Raw genomic sequence first — 21707 nt, 5'->3', positions numbered from 1 at the left:
TTCTTCAGCATCTGTATCTTGACCTGGTCCCGTCCGACGATCAACATGTCGTCCACGTACAGGAGGAGTATTAGAGAGTCTCCTCCTTCGAACTTCTTCATAAACACGCAGTGATCGGACTGCGTTTTGTGGTACCCTTCGTCGGTCATGAAAGAGTCGAACTTCCGGTACCATTGCCGGGGAGACTGCTTCAGTCCGTAAAGGCTCTTCTTCAACCGGCATACCAGGTGCTCCTTCCCTTTCTCCTCGAATTCTTCCGGTTGCTGCATGTAGATCTCTTCTTCGAGGTCACCGTGAAGGAATGCCGTCTTCACGTCCATCTGTTCTACCTCGAGGTCCATGCTTGCCGCTATGCTCAGCACCGTCCGGATGGAGGTCATCTTCACTACCGGGGCAAATATCTCGTCGAAGTCGACGCCCTTCTTCTGCTGGAACCCCTTCACCACGATCCTGGCTTTGTATCTCGGGGGGTTTCCGGCATCTCCCGGTTTCAGCTTGAACACCCACTTGTTGCGGAGTGCCCGTTTTTCTTTCGGCAACTCCACGAGTTCATATGTGTGGTTCTCATGCAGGGAATCCATCTCGTCCTGCATGGCACTCAACCACCTGCGGCTCTGGGTGTCATGGTTTGCTTCTTCAAAGCTCTCCGGCTCCCCCTCGTCGGTTAGCAGCACGTGCTCTGGTTCCGGAAATCTCCGGGGGGCCCTTCTCTCTCTTAGAGGATATCTCCGTTCCGGAGCTTCGGTAACCGGTTCTTCCGATTCTTCTTCATCCGAATCCATTTCGGGATCGGGGCCGGTTCCGGTATCATTTTCATCCTCTTCGGCCGGTTCTGTTTCTTCATAGTCTTCGGCCGGATCCTCGAGTGTTAACCGGTCCCTTGCCGGTCGGGACTGCTCCTCGTAGAGTTGATCCTCACCGGTCGACTTGGAGCTCTTCATCTTCTTCTCCGACTCCCAGTCGGCGAGTGTCTTGTTCTCCATGAAGATGATATCTCGACTCCTGAATATCTTCTTGTCGACCGGGTCCCATACTCGGTAGCCGAACTCGTCGTCGCCGTAACCGAGGAATATGCATGGCCGGGTCTTTGGATCTAGCTTTCCTCTCCGGTCCTTTGCCACATGCACGTATGCGAGACACCCGAACACCTTCAGATGCCGGTAGGACACTTCCTTACCGGTCCACACTTTCTGCGGCGTGTCTCCGTCCAAAGGTACTGAGGGTGATCTGTTTATCACGTATGTTGCCGTCGACATCGCCTCAGCCCAAAACCCCTTGGGTAATTTCGCATGCGCCAGCATACTCCGGACCCTCTCCATTATGGTCCGGTTCATCCTCTCGGCCAGCCCGTTCAGTTCCAGCGTCTTCGGCACAGTAAACTCGAGCCGGATTCCCTTCGAGCGACAGTACTCCTGGAACTGCCCCCGGTATTCCCCTCCGTTATCCGCTCGTATCGCTTTCAGCTTCTTGCCGGATTCCCTTTCCACTCTCGCGTGGAGTTCTTTGAAGACGGACAACACTTGGTCCTTTGTCTTCAACGGTGCCGTCCACAGCTTCCGGCTGTGATCATCAATGAAAGTCACGAAGTACTGGGCTCCGCCATGTGACTTCGTTTCTACCTGACACACATCCGTGTGCACCAACTCCAATGGTGCGCTACGTCTCGTCGGTGGCCTTGAGTGGAAGGAGGTTCGGTTCTGCTTACCGGCCAAGCAATCGGTGCACTTCTCCAGATTCACATGCTTCACTGGAATGAGGTTGTCCTCTGCAAGCCTCTTCATCCCCTTCTCGCTCATGTGGCACAGTCTTTTGTGCCACAGCTCACCGGCAGTGTCGGCTGCCACATTCAGCTCTTCCGGACATAACCGGGCATTCATCAGGTACAGAGTGTTGACCTTCCGGGCCCGAGCCACTATCAGGCTCCCCTTGCTGAACTTCATGACACCGTTCCGGATGCTACCCGTGTAGCCTTCATCGTCTAGCCTCCCGGCCGAAATCAGGTTCAATCGAACCTCCGGAACGTGTCGAACATCCTTCAGCAGCATCTTGCATCCGGTTGATGTCAACAGCCACACGTCTCCTATGCCGGCAATCCGGCATGTACCTTCATTTCCCATCCGGACACAGCCGTGCTCACCGGCTGTGTAGGATGAGAAGTATTTCTTCTCCGGGGTCAAGTGGAACGACGCTCCGGAATCGACCACCCAGGTCATCTCTACACCGGCAAGGTTCAGCTCCCTCTCTTCGGTAATGAGCATTATCTCTTCTTCACTTGCCGCGAGTGCCGTCGTTCCTTTCCGGTCCTGCCCTCGCCGATCCGAACCTCTCCGGTCCGTGGCTCCCCGGTATGCACCGTTTCTCTCCGGTGACTTCTTCGAATCGGTGTCGTCGGCTCCGTTTTCCTTTCGGTAATGCCGACAATTCTTCCGGAAGTGCCCCGGCTTCCCACAGTGGAAACATGTTGGCCTTCCTCTTGACTGCGACCGGGTCCCAGACTTCTCCCGTCTTTGCGGACTCCGGTTCCATTGTCTTCCCCGTTCCGATTCGGTAAGCAGCGCCTTCGAGTCAGAGACCGGTTCTTTATCTCTCCGGCGCGCTTCTTCGTTCAAAATACTTGTCTTTACCGTATGTAGGGACAAGTTATCTTCGGCGCAGGAGGTGCTGAGAGTCACCACCAAGTTCTCCCAGCTGTCCGGCAGAGTACACATCAGGATGATGGCTTGCATTGCATCCTCCAACGGGAACTTGATCACCGCAAGCTGGTTCACGAATCCCATGAACGTGCTCACGTGTTCCACCATACTCTCGCCGTCCCGGTACTTGAGGTTCACTATCTTTCTCATCAGGGAGGTCCGGTTCAACGCATTCTTCCTCTCGTAGAGGCCCGACAGCTTCCTCCACATCTCATGTGCGTTGGTGTCGTTCGCCACGTGTTGTAGAACGCTCACGTCGACGTATTGCCGAATGGTTGCAACGGCTTTCCGGTTCAGAAGCCTCCACTCCGTCTCAAGTACCCCCTTGGGTATTTCCGACCTGTCGATCGGTTCATACAGGTCCCGAACAATGAGCAGATCCTCCATCTTTATCTTCCAGTCGGCGTAGTTCTGCGCGTTCAGCACCATCATGCCCGGAGGCCCACTACCGCCGCCTTCCATTTTCTGTGTTACCGTCGCTCTGATACCACTTTGTTGAAAAAACAGCTCTCGGCCACAACCGAGGAATAGGATCAACTCTCCAGAAAACAGGAAAATACAAAGTTCACGAAGACCATAGAGAGAAGAGTACACAGAGTGTTTTACGTGGAAAACCCTAAATGGGAAAAACCACGGGAGTCATCTAACTCCAACTATCACTATCAACAGGGATGTACAATGGTGAAGCTACAAGGCAACAACCTTGAGCTCACTGTCTTCGCCACAGGCGGCGGTAATGCACAGAGGCGTCGACCTCTTCGTCTCTCTCTCTCTCTCTCTCTCTCGGCTGCTCTCACTTCTCATGAAAAATGAGCAACAACAGTTAAACTGTTTGCCCTAAGTCATATTTATACACATATGACTTTCGGGCTATTTACAAATAAAGCCTCAAGGGCTCTTGGAAAACATATTCACAAATATGTCCCCGCATCCGGATCTCTCTCCGGGTACATTCATCATCCGGCTCCGTAACCGGGGTTCTTCAGCATTCGGCTCCGTAGCCGGGGTCGTCAACATCCGGATCCGCATTCGGGTACTCGTCATCCGGCTTCATGCCGGGTACTCTTCATCATCCGGTTCCGTAGCCAGGGTCTTCATCATCCGGCTCCGTAACCGCAACCGGGCTTGCCGTCATTCATCTCCGGACATCCCATCCGGAGGGACCGTAATACCAACACAGTCTAGCTTTTCATTAGGGAGCGAGCTACCCATTTGTGTGTCCATGTTGATTAGTGTCTTTTTTTTTTTTTCTTTGGCTTTTGTTCCTTCGATCATGTACAAGTGCTACGTAGAGGCACTACGGTAGCGGATAACTGGATTTGTCGTCAACGGCTCAAACACACACACAATCACGGAGTCAGGTGGGCTTAGAGGATTTTCTAAACCACACTCTCTGATACCATATTAAGAATTAAGTAATTAAGTACGAGTTAATTAGAACCTAATTATGTGATTAAGCAGCGGAAGATTATGTGATGTGTGTGTATGTATGTGAGAGTGTGAGAGGAAGATAGAAATAACACTTATGAACAACGAGACAAGATGGGGGATGATTAACTATATTAAAAAGCATTATCAAATACAAAAATACCCACAATGAGGTATATATATGCATCTCATGTGCAAAGGTGCACATGTGTGAGTAGAATATAGGTACAAAGGTGTAAGTCCTATATTAAATGAGCACGAGAGTGGAGGATCTACAATGTATCCCACTCAAGTACAAAATACTATTTAAGTAATAAGGTGTTAAGGTCAACACACTAACTAGTTCTATCTAGGTAACTACTAAGTTACGTGTGTTGACTACCTACCTAAACTAAGTTGAGCTTGATATCTCAACAGAATCCATACAATAAATCACAACCCTCCTACCCACATGAATCAACATGTCTAGTAGCAGAAACCCTCATGCATGGTCCTTTCAAGATAGCGGGCAGAAAAAGCCATCCTGGGCATATCTCCATTTTATTCTGTCCCCAAAACAAGGGAAGACCTTTGCCTTTTTCCAAATTTCTCGAAATTGTTTTTGCTTGCGAAACACAACATTAGGCTCACCATGTATTGACTCATATTGACTTCTTAGAGTATGCAGGAGCATCAACCATATCTCCTTGACTAACTCAACTGCATTCGGTTTGACATTCTGAAATACAAACTTACAATCTTGCCTTCCATAATATCCAAACTACTAAAGAAGATATCGTAGACCAAACCTTGTCTTCTTCGAAACAATGGATTGGTGTAGAATAAGAGGCCTCCAATACATGTCTTCCATCGAAGAGGAGAAGAAAATCAACACAGTCCCTTTCATAATTATGTATTTCTTTAACTACCCTTCCCCATCTCACAAAACCCCATGTGTACACTTGTTTACCATAAATAGGATACAAAATTCTCAACATTTTTTTCCATACTGCTCTAGCTATAGAACATACCCATAAAACATGGTGCACTATTTCACTTGGAAAACCACAATTATCACATTTTAAATCATGGCAATGCCCCTTCATCCATGACTTCACAGGGGTGCCATAATGTACTAACAACCATCTAAACAAGACAACTTTTCTAGGAATTTGCATGGCCCATAGCCATTTCCAATAAGCACTCAACCAAGAGTGTCGTACATTACCCAAGCTCCAAAATTTACATGTTGCTGGCGTAATAGCCACATGCCTCCTTAGCAATTCTCTACCCATTTTTACCGAGTACTGAAAAAATGGGATTTGCTTGCCTAGTATTCCTAGTGCTGATATTCTTTGCCATTTCCATTCATTGGGATCCCACAAAAGTGTGTCAATGGGCTTATTCTCGTAAACCCACAATTAAGATAAATTGTTTATATCATTTGGGTGTGGTTCCCTCCCGGATAGTTGGGAGACGCTGTCACTTTGGACAACGCAGGGCTGGAAGGAAAACAATGGTCTCTAGCAAGGGTAAAATCAAGCCTACTGGATGAAGAAGCTCGCCGGAAGGACCGAGAATCCAGAACCGATTCGAAGGCTTTGGTCACGGAAGATGAACACAACCGGGGAAGAGGTCGGAATCGGAGCCCCCAAAACCGGGACAAATCAGGAACGAGGTCGAAGTCAAGGGGAGGCCCACTTGCTTCTATTGTGGAAAGCCAGGCCACTTCCGGAAGAATTGCCGACACTTCCGGAAAACCAAAGTGCGAGCTGACATTCCAGAATCGAAGAAGATTTCGGAAAGGAGAGGAATGTCGGCGATCGTGACAAATGAAGAAGAACTATTGCTAATCACCAAGGAGAGTGAATTGCATCTTGTCAATGACGAGATGACATGGGTGGTTGACTCTAGAGCGTTGTTTCATCTGACCCCCGACCGGAAATGCTTCTCATCGTACAGACCTAGAGATCACGGTTCAATCCAGATGGGAAATGAAGGTGCATGTCGAATTGTTGGCATAGGAGATGTGTGGTTGACGATGTCGACTGGGTGCAAGTTGCTGCTGAAAGATGTACGACACGTTCTGGAGGTTCGGTTGAACCTGATATCACTCGGTCAGCTAGACGATGAAGACTACATGGGTAGCATTGGGAACGGAGTCATGAAGTTCTGCAAAGGAAGCCTGATCGTGGCTCTAGCCCGGAAGATCAACACATTGTACCTGATGCATGCCCAGATATGCCGGGAAGAAGTGAACGTGGCATCCGACAATGCCGGTGAGCTGTGGCACAAGATGTTGTGCCATATGAGCCAGAAGGGAATGCGGAGACTTGCTGAAGATAACCTCATTTTGGAGGTAAAAGACGTGCAGCTTGAGAAGTGCACCAATTGTTTGGCCATCAAGCAAAACCAAACCTCTTTCTGGACAAGAACACTCACAAGACGGAATGCACCGCTGGAACTTGTGCATACTGATGAATGCCAAGTGGACACGAAGTCACATGCTGGATCGCAATACTTCGTGACGTTCATAGACGACCACAGTCGGAAGTTGTGGATCTCACCGCTGAAGACGAAGGACTAGGAACTATCTGTGTTCAAGGAATTCCACGCGAGAGTGGAAAGGGAAACCGATCGTAAGCTGAAGGCAGTTCGAGCGGACAACGGAGGAGAATATCAGGGGCAGTTCGAGGAGTACTGCCGGTCGAAGGGAATTCGGCTCGAATTCACCGTGCCGAAGACACCGTAGTTGAACAGACTGGCCGAAAGGATGAACTAGACCGTAATGGAGAGAGTCTGGAGTATGATGGCAAATGCCAAGTTACCCAAGACGTTTTGGGTTGAGGCGCTGATGACAGCGATGTACGTGATAAAAAGATCACCCTCAACACCCTTGGACAGGGACACACCGCAGAGAGTATGGACCGGTAAAGACGTGTCTTATCGACATTTGAAGGTGTTCAGTTGTCTCTCTTACGTGCATGTTGCAAAGGACTAGAGAGCAAAGTTAGATCCGAGTCCCGACCATGCATATTCTTTGGATATGGCAGTGATGAGTTCAGCTATCGAGTGTAGGACTTGGTCAACAGGAAGGTCTTCTGAAGTCAAGACATATTCTTCATGGAAGACAAGAACATTTCTGATTGGGAGTCGGAGAAGAAGATAGTGGTCTCTGGGTCATCCGACAAAAATCGGTTGAAAGACACAAGGATCCATTTGGCTGGACGTTGGATGACACTCGAAGAACTGACCGGAGTCGGACAAGAAACCGAACCGACCGACGGGCTTCCAACAAAAGAAAGGAGTGGATTTCGATGAGATCTTTGCCCCGGTGGTGAAGATGACATCCATCAGGATGGTGTTGAGCATAGCGGCAAGCATGGACCTCGAGGTAGAGCAACTAGATGTCAAGACGACGATCCTACATGGCGACCTTGAAGAAGAGATCTACAGGCAACAACTGGAAGGGTTTGTTGAGAAAGGGAAGGAGCACCCGGTGTGCCGATTGAAGAAGAGCTTATACGAACTAAAGCAAGATCCCCAACAATGGTACTGGAAGTTCGACTCCTTCATGACCGACCAAGGATACCACAAAACGCAAGCCAATCACTGCGTATTTGTGAAGAAGTTCGACGGAGTAGACGTCCTGATACTAATGCTGTATGTGGATGACATGATGATAGTTGGACTGGACCAGATCAAAATCGGAAATCTGAAGAAGGTCTTGAACCAGACCTTCTCAATGAAAGATTTGGGTCCGACGAGACATATATTGGGGACACACATAGTCCGGGACCGAACAAAGAAGTTGATGTGGTTGTCATAGGAGCGAAGTATGTGACAAAGGTATTTCAACGATTTAGAATGTCGGATGCCAAGCTGGCTGGGTCAACACTTTCAGCAAATTGCAAGTTATCCGGAAAGCAAAGTCTGAAGACAAAGGTAGAGAAGACCGAGATGATGAAGATACCATATGCCTCTACCGTCGGAAGCTTGATGTACGCAATGGTGTGTACCTGGTCGGATATCTGATATGTAGTAGGACTGGTCAGCTGGTTCACGAGCAATCCTAGAAGAGAACACTAGACCGCGGTCAAGTGGATACTCTGGTACTTGAAAGGCACCTCGAGTATGTGCCTCCGATTCGGCTACGGTAAACCCCTATGGGAAGGCTTCACCGATTCGGACATGTCGGCTGATGCAGATGCCAATAGGTCTACATCCGGATATGTTAGGACATATGTAGGGGAGCCGTATCATGGTAGTCGAGGCTGTAGAAGTCCGTTGCACTATCGACAATGGAAGCGAAGTACATGGCGGCTGTAGAAGCCGGTAAAGAGGTAATATGGATGAAGGACTCCATTGGAGACCTAGGGGTCTGGTAGGAGGAATTTCGGCTCTACTACGACAGTCAAAGTGTCATCTACCTCTTGAAGAACGAGGCCTACCACTCCAGGATGAAACACATCCAATGTAGATACCATTGGCTCCGGGAGAAGGTAGAAGATAAAGAGTTCTTGCTGACGAAGATTGATACGGAGGAGAATGGATCGGACATGCTGACCAAGGTGTTGTCAGTTGACAAGTTGGACGTGTGCCGGATATGGATCAGATTGACAAGAAATCCCATTCAGGAGTGAAGGGGGAGCTTGTTGGGAATTCGGTTCCTCTAGATGGGATCTGGATGCGACCGATCAGATGAGCCAAAGGAAGGAACCGGACTAGACGAATCCGGAAGGTATCCGGATGTATCCGGTGTGAACCGAATCCAGGACATATCTGTAAATATGTTTCTAATGTGCTTGTCATGGCTATATTTGTAAATAGTCCTAAATTCATATAAGTATAAATATGACTTAGGGCAATCATATGCTATACGCGTTGGTTGTTATCATTATTATTGTATATATATATATATATATATACAAAGAGAGAGAGAGAGAGAGAGAGAGAGAGATAAAGAAAGTATTTTTTGTTGTAACTACCGGTTGGTGAAGATATAGAGCTCGAGGTCGTTGCCTTTGAGTCTCTCCTTGTACCCTTCCTCTCATGTGATAGTTGGAGTTAGTGGGCTCTTGTGGTTTTTCCCATTTAGGGTTTTCTACGTCAACATCTTGTGTTGTCTTACTTTCTATTTTTCTGCTTTTTTCCATTGAGTGATTGAGACTCGGTTGTGGCCGAGCACTATTCCTCACATATATGAACCATCTTTAGATCCCCAAAGGAAATTTCTAATGCGCGTTTGTACTTGTGATAAAGCCGAATGTGTACACAACCAAGGCGACAAAATGTACCACATGGAAGCCAACAATACTTGATTGGCAACAACAACCCGACTTGCCAATGACAATTTAGTAGCATTCCAATATAACAATTTCTTCCTTATAGCAAGCAACAAAGGAGCTATATGATGTTCCGGTGAAATGTTAATTCCTAGTTGACATCCCAAGTATCTTACAGGTTTACCATGTGGAATCCATTGAAACCCTTCCTGTGGACACCACAAGGGGTTTATTGTGGTACTTGCCCAAAATCCCACCGACTTATTCCAATTAATAATAGTTCCAAAAGCATAGCAAAAACTATCAATAGCCCGTTTTACTCTACACAGATTATTGTGAGAACCTTGCAAATACAGGGCTATATCATTAACAAATTGACAATCCACAATTTGCTCCTCTAACCAAGGCCATTGCAATCCTTTTATATTCTCGACATTACTTATAAGAAAATTGCTAAAAGCTTCTCCAATCATCAAATATAAAAAAGGAGCTAACATATATCCTTGTCTCACTGACCTCGAAATTGAAAATTCTTGGCCTAGCTCTCCAACTACTAATACCCTACTAGTAGCTGAGTTGTAAAGAGCGGAAACAACCGTTAGCCATTAATTAGGAAAACCTAGCTTCTCCATAGTGCCCCTCAAAAAAGACCAATCTACCCTATCATAAGTGTTGTTGGGTGGGGGGTGAAACTTAGAATGGCTTCATCCCCCTCCCAAGGGGGTTACGATAGTGAGAGAACTAGAGAGAAAGACAAATGGAAAGCGACACAAAATGAGAGGGGAAAAATGTATATTTCATTACATACCCCATAGGGGGTTTATATAATACATCTAATGTAACGGTTACATGACCGTTATAAATAAGACCGTTACACATTCTTGTAAACATGCACATAATTGTGCATGTGTCCATACACATACTCATCCTCACACACTCATTTACTTTACACATACACATCAACCACATCATTACACATACCCTTATGCCTCCCCGTATATTCTTATGGGTAACAATAAGCCTTTTCAAAATCCAACAAGAAGATAGTTAAACCCTCTTTCCTTTCTTGTGAAATTGTAACCACTTCCCAAAATAAGAAAATGTTATCCAATATACTCCTATCTTATAAGAACCGTGTTTGGGTGTTATGAATGATGTATGTTAAAAAAGGTTGCAATCTCATAGCCAACAACTTAGCATATATTTTGTAAATGGTATTCAATATAGTAATAGGTCACCACTTCCTACTATAAGCCACTACCCCTTCCAACTTAGGAATAAGATATATCATACCTTTTGTCCATTTACTTGGCATAATTCCAGTGTCAAACACCTCTTGGAATGCAACAATAATATCGTTCCCAATAAATTCCCAATAATTCTAGAAAAAATCTGCTGAAAGCCCATCAATACCAGAGCATACATGGGAGCCAATTGCATGTAGAGCATCTCTTACTTCAAAAATTGAAATTGGCTTAACTAAAACAGTTGCCATATGTAATGAAACCCATGCATGCATGGTCTGCCACACACATTGGTGACTCTCCAATTGATTAGGTGTAAATCATTGGGTGGACAATAGATTGCTATAAAACTGTGTAGCAATATCCTTCATTTCCCCAACATCCTCCGTGATGGATCCATCATCCCATTACAAGATTTTTTTTCAGTTACGATTTAAAAAAAAACAGTAGAGACTTTATCCCCCACTTGTGCCCACTTTGTAGCAAATGAATTATAAGAGCATTGAGCCAAAGCATCTTGTAGTTTAGAGAGCTTATCCATTGTATTATTCAATTCAGACATCACCCACGTCGCCCACGACATATGTTGTCGTAGTGTATTTCGTACACTACGTGAAAAACTTATAAAGTAACCGATTCAATAAATATGAAGAAATAGAAGAAAATATTAAAATATATATCACATGCATAGGGCAAGATTCAAACCTTGTACCTCCATGTTAATAATTTGAAGGCTTACCATTACACTAACACTCATGAGTATTAAAAAGTAGATATCCCACATAGAAAGGTAAGTTCACGTATATTTTCTAGGAAAAGCTTTAGTTAGAAGAAAAACGCATGATAGAAAAAAGTTACATCTAGCGTGCATAAACAATATAGTCGATAAAAACGCATGAGGTTAGAAAAAGCATGATCACTTTTAGAAGAAGCATGTTAGAGAACGCATATAATCTATTGATAGAAAAAGCATGGAGTTGATAGTTAGAGAAAAAGCATGGATTGCTAAGACTCTCTCATCACTATATAAGGATGGGGAGCACAATGTAATAAGTGTGTGAAAACTTTAGAAATTGGATATATTTCTAAAAAAAACACCAAATTAATAAATTATATTTGTGGGATTCATGAAATAAACTATACTCGTGGGATTCATAAGGTTTTTTATCTCTCTCTTTTAATCCAAATTCATGTTCTTATTTTAATATTGATTACTCTAATAAAATGCATTATACTCGTGGGATTCACGAGGTTTTTATATCTCTTTCTTAAAATCTATTCATAACTAGATTCGTCTCAAATTCTTCTTCCTCCTAGTCCAAAACCCCAGCAGTTCCCACCCGACTCACGCAAACGATCCAATGCTGAAAGGCACGACAATGTTGCTGAAAATGTTGCAACGAAACAACCACTCTCTTAGTTTTTTTGATATCGGTCCTCCTTTGCTTTATTACAAAGCCCCTTACTAACATTGGCAATTGCATCTGCAACTCTATCACACCCCATCAGTTATTATCATTCCTGTGAGAAAGAGGAGGAGGAGGAGGAGGAGGAGGAGGGAGAGCTGCATCACTTCTACCCTAGTGAACATCTGAGCAGGTATATTTAACGTCTTCCTCACTTGGATATATACACTAAAGTTCTCCATTAATGCTATTTAAGTTGTGAATATACTACTAAATCATCCTTAATAAATCAAACGAGCCGCCCAGCGATATTCAAACCTTTCCCTGGGCAATCCAATGCTTCAGATGAGGAGGAATATTCCTATTAATTGCTTATGATCGAATTGCTAGCAGTAAATATGATTAGCACGTCACGTGGTGGTTGATCATAAAGGGGGTGATCAGCTGGTTCCTTACGAAACAATCCAGGTTATCAATCTGCAAATGAGTTACAGCCTCCTTAGCATTCTGAAAGCGATTATTCCCGGCCGCCCAGCAGTTTACTAGTCATGAGAACTGCTGAGGGATCACAGTCTTATCTAATGTTCCTTACCCACATTTATTTTAAGTAACACTCCTGCCAATCAATGTCCAATCATAAGTATAAGATGATTGTCAATGGGCACCTGGTTGTGCTGTAGATTTCTCTACTAATTCTTCGTCAAGGAAGGAATTAGCTGTTCAAAATGAATGGGAGCGTGACATTTAAGGCCTAGCTAGATATCTCACAAAATTATGCCTGTACCAACAACAACAACATATCTTGAACATAATACATAGTTGTATATGTAAAGTAGCAGGAAATTCACAGATAAATGCAAGCAAGCGGGGGGGCATTTCCATTATTGAAGATCATGTAACATATGTATGTATGTATGTAGTACTCTCTCGTAGCTTATGTCTAGACAGACACCTAACTACCTACCTACCTTAATTAATTGATTCATTAAGTAGGTAATATAATATTTGTCATGAATGTCTTACAATGCAAAAAGTTAATAATGCTAGCTAGCTAACTTGATTAAATTTTAGTAAAATCATGTAAATTTGATTAAGGCCGTGTTATTTATTGGTTGAGATGATGATGCAGCAGCAGCAGCGATGTGTTTGAGGTGTATAGCCGGTCAATGATTGGGTTGGGGTTGGAGGTGTTGGATGTGCTCAGTGTGGGGTTGGGGTTGGGGTTGGGGTTGGGGGTTGTTGCAGGGGCTTGTACTTCAACTACTTCTAATACATTAAATACTAGCAATAGCAATAGCAATAGCAACAGCATGAGCATGAGCATGAGCATGATGAATGGGGGTGGTGGGCTTCGACGGTTTTTCGATCCTGAGCATAGCTCCATATTGCGATTGAACAACTATCCAAGATGCCAGCAGCCATGGCTGACGTATGGTACAGGGCCACACACGGATCCAACCGGATTGACCATATTGCATCAGGACCACGTGGCTGGCCTCCAAGTCTTCCACAACGCTCATTGGTACACGGTTTCCCCTCGTTCCGATGCCTTCGTCATCAACATCGGCGACACTCTCATGGTTCCTTCCTACTACATACTCCTACTCTCTCTCTCTCTCTCTCTCTCTCTCTCTCTTCTCTTCTCTTCTCTTCTCTTCTCTATGTACATCTGTATATATGTATCATGTATGTATGTATGTATGTGAGTTCTGAAAATCGTTTCTCTCTTTCATACCTAAACTAACTAACTAACTGACTGACTGACTGACTACGACAGGCCCTGAGCAACGGACGCTACAAGAGCTGTTTGCACAGGGCATTGGTGAACAGGCATGAGGAGAGGGGGTCCATCGCGTTTTTCTTCAACCCAGGCCTCAACCTTTTGCTGTCACCACCCGCGGAACTGGTGGACGAGTCTCACCCGCGCGTTTACCGCGACTTCACATGGGCCAACTTTCTTTACTTCACCCAATGTGTACATCGTTCTACCGTGAACACCCTTCACACATTCAACCAATGGCTAGCTGCTGCTGCTAGCCAGCCCATCTAATCATAATCATAATCATCTATCTAATCAAACCTTCCTCCTCCCTTCTTCACCTTTGTTTCCCTCCCAGGGTATATCCATCCATCCATATGTAAGTTTCTCATTATATATAATGACTTATGTAAATTCCAGTCCTGCAAACACTATCTATAGCTGTCTGTGTCTATGTAGCTCTTTTTAGTAAATAAAAATGATCTTCAAACACAACAAGATTTATGGTGACAAATCAAGAGTGGGCATCCATCACAAGTTGTCTGTGGCGTACATATACATATACATATTAGAATAGAAATAGGGTATCCCACCTCACCATTGTGATTCGTGAAGGAGGGAGAAAGAAAGAAACGATTTTTAAGTAACCAATAACTGGCAGGTCATGACATCAATCAATACCTTATGGGATCATCCTCCTATATGTAATATTTATTAATGGACTCAACCCTTCCCTCCCCACACAAACAAAGATTCACGCACGCACGCACGCCCATCCATTATTTATTTTATGTATTATCACAGATCTGAACACAATTTCAGACAACAGTGAAAATTGTTACCAAGTACTTCCCATGATAGTTTCGGAAACATTTCCCTGGTCCATTAATAGCAGAATGAATAGTAGTACAACTTAATTCCCAAATTTAATGATGGTTAAATCAAACAACATGTACTTTTACAAATATTGACGTAATAAGTTCGAAAGTGAGACGACATCGGCTCAAACAGCCCTTTCCTTCAACAACAAATAATTTAATAACTTACAGAATCATAAAATAACCCCAACACCTTCTCATGTGTTTTGTTTCTTGAATATGGATGGGACCTCAACGTAACATTCAAAATAGTTGTTGTGATTCTCACGTATTAACCGTTCCTAATCCTAATCGTGTAAGTGGACTATTGTGCCCTTCCTCCATCTTACCACACGATTACTAGTTCTGGGACTTAACCTACTCCATAAATTTGGCATCGTAACAAACAAACTTCTCATCCACCAGTTATATATTGTTGGGGCGAGGAAGAAGGCACCAAAAGCTGTTTTTCCACCTGGAGCAGAAAATTCCACAACAGAGAAAAAGAAGCGAAATGCAAAGATCACACTAAAATTTTGGCGGCATAAAAATGCCCTTTGAAAGTATGTCTCTTGGGAGACGAAAGTCGACCAAAGGAGACAATCACTGGTCTATGGTATGATCTAATAACGAATATACCAGCTCAATATTAAGAGTTGCAAGGATATTTAGACACGGTGGAAGCTCTAAGACCGTCCTTTCAACAATTATGTCAGATTCACCCTTGGTGGACTATTTAAATGGTGTGCCAAAGTGGTGTTACAACTTACACCACACCAAAATGGTTATATCCTCCCTAGCAGCCCGACCAGGAAGGTACATGGTATTTTTCCGAAATTTTGTAGGATGATACACACATACTGGGGTAATGTTGTAGATAGAAAGTGTTGATTGTATATGATTACATTTCTTTTGTAAAGACACTTTACCTAACTAATGGGAAGTATCTTTTTCTTTCAAAAAAGAAAGAAAGAGAAGGCCCTTTCATCACATCTTGACCTATATACGTCCTAATGTTAGTGTGATTTATAGTTTTGGGCTTTCACACTACATATATATAAATCTCCCACCATAGGCTAAAAGTATCGGCAAAATTGATAGGAAGATTGTACAAAACCTGAACCTAGTTTTGGGAAAAAAAGAAAAAAGAAACCAGAACCTTCCACTTGATGAACATGTTACACAATATACATAAGACAAATAGTGTAACTTGAAGAACTAAGTAATTCGTATCAAACGACAACAATGCTCTAGTGCATCATGTCATAGAACTTTGGTTAATGCATATCCGTCATTTTCTCGAGAAACAACCTTCTCAAGTCTAATGAAGTGTTACAGTGTCGCTAAGTTTCCGTACGTGTGTCGCTTGAACAGGACAGCCGGGGCCTTGGATCGGGGAGACGCAAGGGGTGAGGAAGTGGGAGATTCGCCACCACGATTAGCAAATGTTTAAGGAGAAACGCATGAGGTTAGGGAGAAATGTAGACAAAAATATACAAGAGTTATGTTGCAGAAATTAGGGTTTGTACAACGGTTAGGTTAGATATCACGATTTAGGTGATTCTTTTACATAGAAATAGTTTCATCATTATTCAAAAACAGCTAATCAACACACAAGGGGCTGAAAATAATCTGATGAAGGCGAGTCTAGTGGGCTCTGAGCTCGACTACTTCCGACGGCTATGTTGCCTCAATTCGGAGTAGCTCTCGTGCCACTACAACCTCCCTTCCGCAACTAGCCACTGAGTTGACCACCATCGAGATGTTGAAGAAGTCATCGTATAAGGAACCCAAACCCAAACCCTAACTCACAAGTAGATGCAAAACTCACAACCCTAAAACTCATAACAAAGAAGAACCCTAAACGCTCATAAGGAACATAAAAACCCTAAACCTCGGCTTCTCTAATATGTTGAGGAGAAAGATAGAAAAGTAGAAAGAAGAAGCTCTCAAACCCTAACCCTACAAGAAAAAGAAGAAGGAAAAAAGGATAAGGAGAAAGGGAGGCTACAAAACCCTAACCCACGAAGAAGAGGAGGAGAAGATGAAACCCTACTAGTACACCCCTAAGGCAAAATGGGCGACCCCATACTAAGCCCTATTCCTCCCCTCTTATAGAGGAAAGAGGCACCTATTTTAACATTCGTGCTTCTTTGTTTTTTTCCCTTGATCACTAAAATAGAAGGGGACCAAGATACTCTTTGATTTGTAGCAAAAGAGACTCAAACTTTACACCTCTCTCTATATATTTATAAGCCTTAACCACTAAGCTACTACAAGTTATTTATAATTATAATTATTATTTTCATTTATATATTATTTCATATGATGTGCGTGGAAGCTTGCTTTTTCTCATAGTGCACATGCAACACCATGACAACGGGCATGACCATATAATATCCCGTACTGAGAATTTACCGTAGTATTTTATACACGTGGATAAAGTGTGAGGGTTAAACGAGAGTGTAAAGAAGGGGAGGTGTTGAGAATCAACCTCAACATAACACAACATGTGAACACACCTTTTGAGAATCCATGATTACTGAAAGGTCAAGAGTCACACCACTACTCTCTACACATGAACTATGTGTCATAGAATCATATTCTACTTCCTACTATTGGCAACTCCGTTGGTATGATGCTGGATGAGGAACTAACGCTAGCGGACAGGCTAAAGAAGCACCTAGGCCCTCCCTCTATCCGCATGTTAGGACACCATAAGACATCAGAAGCCTCCCCCACCATGACACGACAAGGCTGTGATAGAATGGCGAGTGGTGGAAAAAACCCATGTCCTTCAAAAAACTTCACCGACACAAAATCCTCCATCGCCTATGGGCCCCAATCGATTTGATCTACTACAAGAGATCCCCCCCACGCATGAGCATTCCCCTAGTTCTTTCTTAAGCCCCAAGGAATAGCCTAAGGTGACACCAAGCACACAAGAGAAAGTTCTCGTTAAAGCTTACAAAACAGGGAAGCAAAGAAGAATAAGTCATGTTAAGACCTTAATACAGAGCTTGAGTGGAATGACACCCAATACAAAAGCCACAAACCAAGGCAGAAGTTTGAATGTCACGCCTCAGATCATAGTCTCCCCGGACACAAATGAGTGTGCTTCCTCTAGCCAAGACCTTGAACCACACCCGCAAAACGCCTTTAAATGGCTAGGTATAAGGGTCAAGGTAGTGGAAAAAATAAGGGTACATGTATCAGCGGTACACAATAATGGAGTTCCGATGACCTCAATCTCCTTTCCACTCTTACTTCCGACATAGGAAGATTGGTCGAAATCCAAGATTAAAGATGCGTTATGTAGCCAAGCAGCATGCTTTGTAGCAAAAATAAGAGATGAACAGCTCATGAACGAATGAAAGCAGCATTGGCATAACACTGAATTCTGGTGCACCATGGATGAAGAGGAACCTCATCTTTGCCACATCCACCTGCGGACTATCATAGACGCCCAACTAATTCCAAGCTTTTTCTTTTTCTATGAGAAGCTAACAGGATAGCCCACAAACTCCACTTATGGATGTGGACCACTATTCTTTCCCTGGAAATGACTGAATGTCTAAATGGTGAGTGCTCCCCACTCACGACCTGTTGTGCAAAGCACCAGGAACAACTGGCAATCTCCCACCCCATTCCATGAGTATGAAGATTATAACATGGAACGTGCAAGGGCTCAATAGTAGACTAGACCAGCAAAACAGATGGAAACTGAGAAGGGATCTTGAAGAATATTTACTAGGGAGTGGTGCTGACATCATCATGTTGCAGGAACACCACCTCGATAGCACGCAATTAAAGGAAGTTGGAGACCTTCTACCAGGATCATGGCGAACGATTTGGGAGCCAGAAATTGGGGAGGATGGAAATCATGGTGGTATTTGCACTTTGATTCGGGAACATCTAGCCCAAGGCTTAATACACCAGGAATCATTTATACCTAGTAGGGCACATTTTTGCACGTTGGCCATCCAAGGGCAACGATGGAACTTCATGAATGTTTATGCTCCAAATCACAGAACAGAAAGGGCAACAATCTGGGACCACATCCGCTTACAAGTAGTAGGTGCGGAAGAGTGGTGCATTGGAGGGGATTTTAATATGATTGAATCCATTCATGATAGCTCCAATAACAACCCCATAGTTCTACAAGGAAGGGAACGTAAACAATGAGAGAAGCTATGTGTCCACCTTAACCTGCGAGACATCTGGCATTCTGACAACTTCCAACGAAAAAGGGATTCTCTCCTATTCTCCCAATCAGACGGGCGGAATAGTGGACCCACCCTATCTTGCATTGACCGCATTTATGTGGGGGAGGCTCTAGAAGCGAAGGGAGGGTGGTGTCGCATAACTCCAGACACGATTTTCTCTGACCATTACCCGGCAGCTGGTCATTTTCAATTGCACCGAAAATGGGAACCATTCCAGACTTGCATCCCACACACTATCTACACACTTATAGACGTGAAGGACCAACTATCCAACCAATGGTCATTACCCGTCAATGGCTCATTAGCCTCTAACAAACTTCTAGCTAAATTAACAAGAGCTTCTACTCTCGTACATGAGATTGTCAAGACCAGAAGCAAGGATGCTCAGGAGAAGAGACAGAGGACAAAATGGGGACTAATAGCCTTACAACGACTCCAACAGAGATACCCGTCATGTATTTCGATTGCAGGACAAGTCGCCACGTCCAAACATGAACTTAGCATGGCGGAAAAGGAAATATATGACTTGGAGTTTCATGGAAGCATGACGCAATGGATTTGAGTAGGGGACAAAACCACGAAGGAATTCTTCTGCTCCAAAGGCCCGAGGCACACTAGAACTGTGATGCGCAGCCTCAACCGAGAGGATGGAACGACCATTGAGGATGGCGACGAAATGAGGAATATTGCCACAAGTTATTATAACCGCCTACTTACCAAAGACGTTATAGCTACAGGGGAAGACATAAGAGAAGATTATCCTCCAAAGCATACCCGAGAAAGTCACACCGGAAATCAATACATGGCTCGTGCATCCCCTATCAATCATTGAGATATGGGAGGCCCTCACTGATTTAGATGCCGATAGTTGCCCCGGAATCGATGGCCTCACCCCACACTTTTTCACATGCCTTTGGGACACTATTAAAGAAGACCTCCTCCAGGCATATGAGGAGATCATCACCTCTGGAAGCATGCCGGAGGAATTTGGACAAGGGATGATACATCTCATTCCTAAAAGTGGTGGGCATGCCAACGACATTAGCAAGTGGCAACCCATAACTCTTCTCAATACTGTCTATAAGTTACTCACAAAAATCGTGGCACGCCGTTTAACACCTCTTCTCCCTCAACTCATTCATCCGTCCTAGACAGGTTTCGTTAGAAATCGGAGCATCCTAGACAACCACTTCTCATTCTAGGAAGCAGTAGCCCTTGCCAAGAATACCAACAACAAGGTAGTAGTGGTGCTACTAGATTTTGAGAAAGCATATGACAGGGTATGCTGGAACTTTTTAGAAAGTGTGATGGGGAAACTCGGATTTCAAGAGACATGGATCAAAGGCATTGCAGGACTTTATAGGAATGGCAACAATTGCGTTTCACTAGCAGGTGAAAGGGCCCCGTTTTTCTGAATATCCCGATCTGTACGGCAGGGATGCCCACTAGCTCCATCCTTATTCCTATTATACGTCGAACCACTCTCTTTCTTTCTCAACTCACAACATCTCAACATATGTGGTCTTCTCGTACCTCATTCTCACCAAAGCATCTTGGATATAGAATTTGCAGATGACACAACAGTCTACCTACAAGGGGACTTGGAAAACCTCCAAAAGCTAGAAAGTGGGCTAGTTGTATTTTGCAAGAGATCCAATGCCATGATCAATTGACACAAATCCTGCGCAATATGGCTCTCTCAGGAAACACATCCGGCGTGACACCCACATCCCACTTTCAAATGGATCAATCAAAGAGCGAGCACCAAATATTTGGGTTTCCAAATTGGTTTCAACATACCGCCAAAGACTATGATTGCACTTGTTATCCATTCCATTCGACAAAAGTTGATACATTGTAGCTCGAAAAAACTGTTGCTAGCGGGTCGCATCATAGTGGCAAATCAGGTACTACTCGCAACAACATGGTACAGTCTATCATGCTGGACAATCTCCAAGGAAAGTATACATCAGATTCAACGACTGGTCCGCAACTACATTTGGTCTCGTAAGGAAGACCAGGTAGCTCGCACCAAGGTGGCGTGGCCTATACTCATAGTGCCAAAGTCGAGAGGGGGATTGGATCTTATTGATCCCCTTTCAGAATCCAAATCCTTGCCAAATTTGTGGTGCGAGGACTCCAACTAGGAAATGACTGTTGGAAAATGCTATTGAGGTTACGTTTCGCTTACTTTAGGCCATGAAAAGGGGTCAATTGGGCCCCCCAAACGGGATGGATTCTAAACATGGATCTCAAACCTAGTTTCTCCCGCCAATTGGAGGATAGATTTAGTGCATCCATGTGGAAGGCATGGTGTGACATTCGTCGAGGGCTCAAGTGTGACCAACCGAGATCTGAACCTTCCTGGCTCAATCAACGTATCCTATGGAACCCATGTATCAAGGATGAATCTAATCAACTACTGGGATCACGTAAGGGGTTGTCATGGGGATACATTGCAGAAGGTCCAGGAAAAAGTATAGAATGTTGGCGACAGTTTATGTCACTGCCACTACAAGAGCAGGCGAACATACTCCATGGAATCAAGGGTAGATGGACTATGAGATCGGAAATCATTAACACTACTGATTAGGGAATTTGCTACTCAAAGGACGACAATGGAGAAATGGATAGGCCATGAGGAGGAGTGATCTCTGATCCCGAGAGGTAGGGGACCACCAGACAGACTTGAAGGCTCTGAATTGCAAGACACTGAGACACCAACACAGAATAACGCAGTTCGAGTACCCGCGTATACTGGTCATAAATGGATTGTAGATCTTGATCTGATCAAAGTACAACCTGATTGGCAGATATATACTCATGAAAA

The 21707-nt window shown here is 44.2% G+C and overlaps 1 protein-coding gene across 1 annotated transcript; it reads left to right on the top strand.

The window, feature by feature from the left end:
- The first annotated feature begins 13343 nt into the window (after positions 1 to 13343).
- Positions 13344 to 14106, top strand: LOC147867108 (gibberellin 20 oxidase 1-A-like). The gene is made up of 2 exons (XM_087314866.1): positions 13344 to 13615; positions 13813 to 14106. Exons 1-2 carry the CDS (start codon positions 13346 to 13348, stop codon positions 14083 to 14085), a joined length of 543 nt encoding a protein of 180 aa, XP_087170992.1. The 5' UTR covers positions 13344 to 13345; the 3' UTR covers positions 14086 to 14106.
- Positions 14107 to 21707: the final 7601 nt, after the last annotated feature.

This window comes from Azolla caroliniana, unplaced genomic scaffold (genome assembly GCF_043228905.1).
Source record: "Azolla caroliniana isolate FFs.n. ecotype wild unplaced genomic scaffold, voAzoCaro1.0.p SCAF_2, whole genome shotgun sequence".
Classification (NCBI taxonomy): domain Eukaryota; kingdom Viridiplantae; phylum Streptophyta; class Polypodiopsida; order Salviniales; family Salviniaceae; genus Azolla; species Azolla caroliniana.
The sequence above is the reverse complement of the archived record's forward strand: the minus strand, read 5'-3'. Positions and strand labels throughout refer to the sequence as shown.

What these genes read in the sequence shown, in the direction of transcription:
- LOC147867108 (XM_087314866.1), top strand. Translation starts at nt 13,346, where the DNA reads ATGAGCATGAGCATGAGCATGATGAATGGGGGTGGTGGGCTTCGACGG. An exon ending in ACATCGGCGACACTCTCATG is followed by an intron (nt 13,616 to 13,812) that starts GTTCCTTCCTAC and finishes TGACTACGACAG; the next exon opens with GCCCTGAGCAACGGACGCTA.